The sequence below is a fragment of the Corylus avellana genome, chromosome 1, assembly GCF_965113065.1.
Source record: "Corylus avellana chromosome 1, dhCorAvel1.hap1.2, whole genome shotgun sequence".
In the NCBI taxonomy this organism is placed as follows: domain Eukaryota; kingdom Viridiplantae; phylum Streptophyta; class Magnoliopsida; order Fagales; family Betulaceae; genus Corylus; species Corylus avellana.
This window is the reverse complement of record NC_142490.1, coordinates 9,725,888-9,735,052: the sequence shown is the minus strand read 5'-3', so window position 1 is coordinate 9,735,052 and position 9,165 is coordinate 9,725,888. Positions and strand designations below refer to the sequence as shown.

General features: G+C 34.3%; 1 protein-coding gene across 1 annotated transcript; it reads left to right on the top strand.

The window, feature by feature from the left end:
• Nucleotides 1-713: 713 nt before the first annotated feature.
• LOC132170859 (coatomer subunit delta) lies at nt 714-8,137 on the top strand. The gene is made up of 13 exons (XM_059581987.2): nt 714-853; nt 1,363-1,442; nt 2,662-2,701; nt 3,195-3,418; nt 4,648-4,890; nt 4,989-5,166; nt 5,516-5,817; nt 6,557-6,755; nt 6,844-6,997; nt 7,256-7,318; nt 7,430-7,526; nt 7,619-7,711; nt 7,848-8,137. Exons 2-12 carry the CDS (start codon nt 1,440-1,442, stop codon nt 7,706-7,708), a joined length of 1,593 nt encoding a protein of 530 aa, XP_059437970.2. The 5' UTR covers nt 714-853; nt 1,363-1,439; the 3' UTR covers nt 7,709-7,711; nt 7,848-8,137.
• The last annotated feature ends 1,028 nt before the right edge of the window (nt 8,138-9,165 follow it).

Below are 9,165 nucleotides of genomic sequence, written 5' to 3'. Positions count from 1 at the left end.
ATTTTTTTATTCAAACAAGGGATTACGAGGGTTTTACTAATAACAATTAATATCGGAGGGCGTCCTAATAGGAAGCAATTCAATTATATTATTCATTTGTTGTATATACTTTTTTTTTTTTTTTTTTTAAGTTGGGTCTTTGCAATGTTAATATAGAACATGTCCTGATGTCAATACCTTTATTTTTATTTAAATTTTATATTTGTAATAGAGGATACTAGCTGGTTCGATTTTATTTTTTTATTTTTTATTTTTTTTCCTGTAGGGTAAATTATATTAATTTTAGGGAAATGTTAGATGATTTTTTACTGTTCTCCTAGCATCCTTCTAATCGTCGTAAGTTGAAATTAATTTGAGAAATGCTAAACATTTCATATTTTTTTTTAAAAAAAAATAAAAAATTAAAGTAATCGTACCGGTTTATTTTATCATCCAGTTTCCCATTAAACCGGTTTAATTTTTTTTTTCCCTATTCTTTAGGTCAATTCTCTCTCTCTCTCATACAACATACATTCTATTATTTTAATAACAGCACATAAGCGGATCCCCAATTCAATTTCCTCTCCCACACAACATACATGCTATTATTTTAATAACAAGCAAGCAGATCCCAAATTCAATTGCCTCAACTTGTTGCTAGGCACCACGACGTCGTATCGTATGGGTTACAAATATTTGAGTTGAATCATTTTTACCGCAGAAGATGAGCCGGATCCGAAAACAAACGTAGAGCCTTAACTCTTAAGCCTTTCACTTTCTCTCCAGCGGCATTTCACTTTCTCTCCAAAATCTACGACAAAACGTTGTCGTAGATTCACAGTTCCGGTGTCATCGTTTGCCTTCGTGCCAACAGGTCTCTCTCAAACATTTTTATGCGATCTATTGCTTTTTCTTTTTTTCTTTTGTCAATTTGATATATAAGTTTTGTTTTCCATGATGGATTTGAAATTCGTTCGAGTCTGTGACTTGTTAGTGATGGTTTAAGCCATTTTCTCAAAATTTTCTAAATCTGTAATTTTTTTTTTGGGTTCAACTCTGCTCTCAGTAGTGGCTTTCCCGAAATCAGAGCTTACGACCATCTTCTATGCGAAGATCCGGTGTTATTGTATTATTACTTCATTTGGATTTTTGTGAAGGTTGTGATTAGTTGCTGTATGCATTTGATCTGATTTGGAATTTCCGATTTCGTATAAATCATTAGATTGTGGACTTCGAATCAGAAAGATCCGGTTCCATGCAACCATTTCCATTTCCATTTCATATGAAGTGATGATGATGCTATTTACTATTCTTTGTACAACAATTGGGTTGTGCTTTTTACTGTAATGTTTATGTGGTTAACAACATATTTCATTCTTTTAGGTGCTCCATACAAATACTGTTTCCTTTGCTGCCTTTTCAGCTGGTCTTTGTAGGTTCTCATTTCTGAATAAGTCAAGATGGTAAGGGTTCTTACTAATATACTTTTTTCATTTTTTGAGTGCTGGTCTCAATTGAGTTACAGGGTTTGGAATTAATATCACGCCATAATTCAGCAATTGGAATGAGTAGAATGTATTTTATTTTATTTTATTTTTTTCTTTTTTAAGTGCTTTTCTCAATTGGAATTAATGTCATACCATAATTCAGCAATTGGAATGACTTCTCTTTTTGCAACATATTGCATTGCATATGGAGTTGCATCCCTAGTAGCTTATTTTCTTGAATGGTTGGCATTTATTATTGCATAATATTGCATTCCACTATAATGTCACCCTCAGAATTGTAATGTCAATAAATGTATGTGTTGCCATAAAATAATGCATGATCCTTATTATGATTGGTGGGTTGTTAAAACTTAAAACTATAGGAGATTATGTGATCTGTGTATCCGGAAAAAAAAAAAAAAAAAAAAAAAAAAAAGATGATTTTTTTTAGATAAATTGACAAGGATACTTGAATTTTTTATTTTTTATTTTTTATCAGTGATTGAAATTCATTAAAAGCGAAAGAGTGCAACAAAGTAAATAGAAAGTATGCAAGAGAAATATGAAGACAATCATTGGCAAATTGTTCAGCAGTGAAGGGTTTTTATGAAGAATGCCTTTAGTTCCATCGCCATTCTCTCACAATCTTCAAAACTACGATCATTTCTTTTTCTCTAGATACACTACATTTAGCATTATGAGATCATCTTCCACACTGCTACACTTTGAAAAGGTATCACACTGCCCCATATTACCTTAAGTAGTTTGTTTAGGTGTGCTACTTCTAGGCCCCTATATGAACTATAGAGAAGCTCCCGAAATAAAACGTGTAAAATTATATAACTTTGTGATAGTCAATTATGACTACTGTGCACATATGCATGAAGGTGCTCTTCTTATCTACCCCAGACATCTACATATATAAGAATCTGAAACCAATTTACTATAGTTCTAACATTTTGAACTCACTCTATGCGTATGTACCAATATGGAGAGGAGAGTCTAAAGCTTTGTACTATGGTTCTCTATAGTTTGTCTCCTTTAAGCATTCTCTAATCTTTTTATTCAAGATTCAACTAAGTTTGGTTGCTGGTTTAATTCATTTTTGGCACATACTACTTATTTTTGCTGTTCCTTTATTTGTAGTATACATTCGAACAAAATTGTTTCTTAACTACATTTATTTGTGATATAGGTTGTTCTTGGCGCTTCTATTGTAAGCAAGTCTGGTAAAGGTGAGTTCTTTGCTTGGCAGTTGCAGTTTTTCCTTTAGTTGAGTTATCGAAAAATCTTTAATTTCCTTCTTGTTGATCTCAATAACCGTCCATCTTGATGGGTAGTTTTGTTATGATGTATCTCACGATTTATTATTGCTATTTTTTATTTATTTTTTTTGAGAAATATTTTGAGGCTTGGAAAATTGCATGTTTCCTATGTTGTCATTTGAATTCAAAATCATGCAATTCTTTTTTATCATGATTCTATTCAACAATAGTATGGACTGACATCTCTATGTTCAAATTCCATAAATGTGAGTTCGAATGCTACATTAATTCTTTGCTGATGTTCACTTTTCTTAGATGTGTTATTTTTAGAGCAGGATCTGTCATTGATTACCTTGCTCTGTTTTACTTTTTCATTTGTTAGTCACTATATGGTGTACAATGACATCTTTGAGTTGTTCCCGTTGACATTTTGTATTTTTTTTTTTTTTTTTTTTGGTTGCAGTGCTTGTTTCGAGGCAGTTTGTGGATATGACTCGTATAAGAATTGAAGGTCTTCTTGCAGCTTTTCCCAAGTTGGTAGGAACTGGGAAGCAACACACATATGTTGAGACAGAGAATGTGCGCTATGTTTACCAGCCAATTGAAGCTCTGTACTTGCTACTTGTGACGAACAAACAAAGCAACATCCTTGAAGATTTGGAGACTTTGAGGCTGCTCTCTAAGCTTGTATCCTTTTCTTGGTGATCAATTGTTCTATTTCATGGCCGGAAATTAAGTTTGCCTTGATTTCTTGGATTGACTAAGTTTGGATATTTAGGATATATGTTAGGCTGTTGCTATAACTTAAATATTACTTGTGTGGATCTGGATCCCACTTTTTTGATCTTTTTGTGCTTCATTTGCTTATGCCTTATCGACTTTTTATCTCCTGAAGCTTTCTTAGTGCGTACTAGATTTTGTTTTGTTTTGTTTTTCTTGTTTCTTTTTCAGTTTAGGAACCTTCATTTTCATAATTATTTGCCAAATGATTTGTTTTATACAGAAAGGTTTACTAGTTGTTAGGGCTTGGTAGAAGAGATGGGCTTGGAATAAAATTACAGGTTTTCTTCTCTACTTTTTGTAGGTTTAATTGAACAATTTAAAGTCTGGTTATTTGAATTTAGATTAGAGAAAGAGACAAAAAGAAAAAGAAAGAAATGAAAGCCTGATCAATTGTGCCTAGCAATCATGCTGGAAAGGAATTAATCACACCCTCTTGAAAGAGCTTTAAAGCTGCTGAAAATTCTCTGAATAGCTCTCTTAAGCTGATAGACTACATAGACTTTGTATAGTCGTTTGACACTTTTTATTCTTACAACCCCCCCCACCAACTTAGAGACAGGATCTAGGCAGATTGACTAGTTTTGATTACTAAAGGCCAGAAATAAGGATCCAATGAAACAACTTGTCTTACTTAAAATAAACCTCATGGATGGCCTAGGACAGATTCATAAGCTGACTAAGTCTGCTAATATGGTGAGCTAAGTGTAGGGAAAACTATGATTTAAGGCTCTAATAGGTAAACAACATGACTAAAGGTTTATAACTGATTTTGGGATTACCTTAGGTGAATATTTGGTGACTGGCTCTTTCTCTTATATACTTCCTTTGTACTAGGGTTGCGCCCCTCTGCACTCTTTGATATGAATTCATTGCTTATAAAAAAAAAAAAAAAAAATCAGCTAGACTAGACCATTAAGTGGGCCTGCCGACCATCATTCTTAGATTTATTTGCTCTCTGAAGCTCTTTTTTCTTGAGCCTCTTGTATTCTTCATCATTTCCCATTTTTACGATTTCAGAAGTTTCTGAGGCATGTGAGGTTTTTTATGATATTTACGTCAAAGATGTGCTTAAAAAATATACATGTTGAACATGTCAAATAGAGGCATCGAGTTTGTTCCTTAAATATTTCTAGGTACCTGAATATGCCTATTCTCTAGATGAAGAGGGAATTTGCAAGACAGCTTTTGAGCTGATTTTTGCTTTTGATGAAGTCATCTCTCTTGGGCACAAGGAAAATGTAACTGTTGCACAGGTTAAGCAGTATTGTGAGATGGAGAGTCATGAAGAGAAATTGCACAAGCTGGTACTGCAGAGCAAGATCAATGAAACCAAGGATATTATGAAGCGCAAAGCTAGTGAGATTGACAAAAGCAAGGTATCATTAAAGGACCTGCAATGGTCTGTATGTATTTTCTGCCTATTTTCCCTGTCATCAGCCATCCCTTATAAAATTTCTTGTTACATATTCTGCAGATTGAAAGGGGCAGAGGGGATAAAGGAGGGTTTATTTCTTTACAATCAATGGGCTCTGGAAGAATTGAGAGTAGCTTTGGTGATATGAGCATATCTAGTGGTGGCGGAGGTGGCTTTGGAAGTGGTTCTGGCTTTGGATTGAGCACTGATATTGAATCCTTTTCTACCAAGTCCAAAGGTTTGTGCCTGTTTGTCCAGATGAATGTTCTTCATGGGCACTTTCATTCTTGATGAGTTGTGGATAATGTTGATATTTGGCACATGCTTTAGATTCATGAGAATCTTCTGTTTATACATTTTAATAATTAGCTCCTGTACATTATACATAAACATGTGAGATATGTGTTGTCAACTTCTAGAAACAGATGTCAGAATCTCTTTTAAATACATTGCAATGCATTGTGTTTGAGGTTTACACTGGTTGCCTCTTTGCAGAACACAGGTTTCTCTTCTCTAAAATTATTTTTTCATGCTGGATATATGTTTACCACTCGAAACCCTTATGATACTGTATGCCTCATCCTTAGGTCGTCCACCTTCATCTGCCACTGCTCCAAAAGGTCTTGGCATGCAGCTTGGTAAATCTCAAAAGACAAACCAGTTCATAGAATCCTTGAAGGCAGAAGGGGAAGTAATTCTCGAGGACGTGCAGCCAAAAACAGGCCAGTCCAGATCAGCTGCTCCACCACTAACTGATCCCATCACTTTGACTGTTGAGGAGAAACTCAATGTGACACTGAAACGAGATGGTGGAGTTAGTAACTTTGATGTTCAAGGAACATTGTCACTTCAAATTCTTAATGAAGAAGATGGGCATATCCAAGTTCAGGTACTCTCTCTCTCTCTCTCTGCGAGCTTGTGTATAGTTAGTCAACAAGTGAGACCTAACACATGAAATATTTAATTGAAATAGGAGATAAATGGTAAAGTCAAAGTTCGAACTCAGAATCTCTGTTTTGATACCATATTAAGTCATCAGTTGTCCAAAAAACTTAATGCTTATAAGAAATGATGAATTTAATTATCTAATTAATACTCTAACAAAGATTGAAGATAAACTACTAATATAGGTCAAAATCACTACTAAATGGCTGGTCTTAGTTTTCTGAGCTAGGCAGCCAGGGAAAAGGATGAAAATAACTTTGCTGAAAATTTATATGAAATCTGAATAATAATCAATTACAACCTTTAAACTCACTTTGATATAAAGGAACCCTACTTAAATTATATCCTAAACCCTTGAAAATAATAAAATCTCAGCCTATTAAAATAGTCTAAATAAAAGGACTCAAAAAAGACATCAAAATAAAAACCCTGAAACAAAAGCTGCCAAAGTGTTGTGGTACAGTATTATGAACAGTACGGCTCCAGTGATGTGAGCAGTATCGCCACGTTTTTTTCAATAATTTTATAATCCTAGTTGAATCGATTCTCTAGTTGCATTTTTTTTTCTTATGTTTATTTTGAAATTTTGTCTCCGCTTAACGTATATTTCTGGCTGCTCATGCGACGACAGTTTTTGTACTTTGCTTCACTGCAATTGTGATAAATCGTGACTTAATTTTCAGATTGAAACTGGTGGGAATCCGGGTATCCTTTTCAAGACGCACCCTAATATGAACAAAGAGTTATTTTCCAACGAGAATATTCTAGGCCTTAAGGACCCAAATAGGCCTTTTCCCACCAGTCAGGGTGGTGATGCAACAGGTGTTGGTCTGTTGAAGTGGAGAATGCAAAGTACAGATGAGTCAGTGGTGCCATTGACAAGTGGGTTAAAATATTAACACTTGCCATCTTTCATCTTCCTTGTATACAATTGATAAGAAACTTTTACATGAATTAATTTATGTTTCAGTCAACTGCTGGCCCTCTGTTTCTGGAAATGAAACTTACGTCAGCATTGAATATGAAGCTTCATCAATGTTTGATCTACGGAACGTTGTGATCTCAGTACCTCTTCCAGCTCTTCGAGAGGCACCAAGTGTTAGGCAGATTGATGGAGAATGGAGGTGCTAGATTCAATTTTTATGTCGTCTTCTTTTATTTTAATATCTACTTTATCAATGACTATATAGGAATGCCATGACTGGCTACATTATGAAGTATTTGGTTTTCAACGCCTTGGGGTATAGGCGTCGATAAAAGTTACAATTACACGATTTGAGACAAGATTTGAATTAGCATATTGTTTAAAAAGTAAACGTGGTTTAAACGTTTACTTTTTGTCTGTTATTGTTATTACCTTTTGCACCGCTTTTGACTTGCAGGTATGACTCGAGGAATTCTGTGTTGGAGTGGTCCATTCTTCTTATTGATAACTCAAACCGAAGGTTTGTTGTAAACCTTGGACTATTTGGTCTTCAAAACTTGCAGTGCTACATTTTCATTTTTAATACCAGTGCTTACAAATTTCTTGTGTTTCACTATTGAATCCTTGGCAGTGGATCCATGGAGTTTGTTGTTCCTCCAACAGATTCATCTATATTCTTCCCGATTTCTGTACAGTTCTCAGCCACTAACACATTCAGTGATCTAAAGGTTTACTCTTCTTCCTCCATGTTTGACAATTGTAACAGGCTATTTTTCTAATGCTGTGAGAGATACTTTTTTGGTTTCTACTTCATTTGCAGGTTATAAATGTGATACCTCTGAAGGGCGGAGCCCCGCCAAAGCATGCCCAGAGAACACAGTTAATCACAGAGAATTACCAAGTGGTGTGATTGGTGAGTGGATTAAAATTTTGTTGTTTTACCTTTTCTACTCTATATGAAGTGAGATCGATGGACTTATTATATCCACTTGTATGAACCTTTTTTTTTTTTTGATAAGTATATCCACTTGTATGAACCTTATATGTAGGAGATACTTGTTGCAATAACTGCATTTGCCCCTCACTTGGCAACCCATATTTCTGTTTGTCATTGGATTCCAGCAATCGCATTTCTGTTGTGGTTACAGACAGCCTCAGGATCTCTGTAGAGCCTGGATTTTACTTGTGATTTTTCTCATTTTGCCAGTACAATTGAACCAACTTAAAATCCAAAAAGATTCGTTTTGTTTATTATTGTAGTATACACATTATGTATGTTTACTAATTAGAGGGGAAAAAAGAAATGGAAAGAGAACCGATTCTGGAGATCTATGGAAAATGCTATTTCTTAAGTATAAATACGAGTTATCCAAGAATAAAAGAATACAACTATGTAACAATAAATTATGCACAAGGGATAAGTGAAATGGCAAGTTGTTTTCAATGTCTAGTTCGGTGTCCAATGTGAAATCCAATATTCTTCCCCATTAGAAGTGTAATCATTTTGTTGTTGGACATTCTGCCCAAAGCAAGTGTGTTTTCAACGTATATTTCAGTATTTTTCTTTTTATTATTTTTTTCTTGTTTAGTTTTTTTTTTCTTTAACAATTGAATGGTTCTCATGCAGTATATGAGGGAAGTATAGTAAGGTTGACACTTTTTGACACAAACTTAGTAAAATATAATTCGGATCAAATTGGGTCAACTTGATTAGACCTGATAAATAAATTAGTCAATTTTGGGTTAACTCAACTTAACTCATGGGTAACTTGTATAAATTAATATATATTACTATTAAATAGTTAGAACCCTAAAGTTGTAAGACAAAAAACGATGCAGCACAAAATGGAATAGCTCTTGGTTGAATTTTATTGGTAGAAAGCTCTAGCGTTTATGATATTCCAATTCTGCCATTGCTCACCTATTGTAAATTTAAAATCAAATATTGGTACCAACATTAAGGATCCATTTGTTTCGGTGTAAAATATTTTTAGGGAAGTCATCTTACAGGAAAATATTTTACGATGGAAACATTTTTTGGCGTTTGGCGCTTGCACGGAAAATAACAAATATTTTTTTATATTCACAAGATAAAAATACTAATATACAATGTAGACGCGCAATCGATGTAGGTGCGAGATAGTTATCCGCGATTGGCCGGAGGAATACAGGCCATACGCGCCAGGTTACAAGCCCCTTTCTATGTCACGAAGACTTAAGCTTACGAAGAATGGTCATAATTGGTTAACTAAGACCAATCTATTTGGGGAGATTATCGAGACTAAGAGCCTGTTTGTGATTGTGTTTGAGAAATATAGCTTTTAAGTAAAAAAAAAAAGCTTTTTGGAAAAAACTTCATTTTTAAGC

Bases quoted from the DNA above. Each gene is read 5' to 3' on its own strand.
- LOC132170859 (XM_059581987.2), top strand. The intron at 3,419-4,647 runs GTATCCTTTTCT...AAATATTTCTAG, and splicing joins TGAGGCTGCTCTCTAAGCTT to GTACCTGAATATGCCTATTC. The intron at 4,891-4,988 runs GTATCATTAAAG...CATATTCTGCAG, and splicing joins GTGAGATTGACAAAAGCAAG to ATTGAAAGGGGCAGAGGGGA.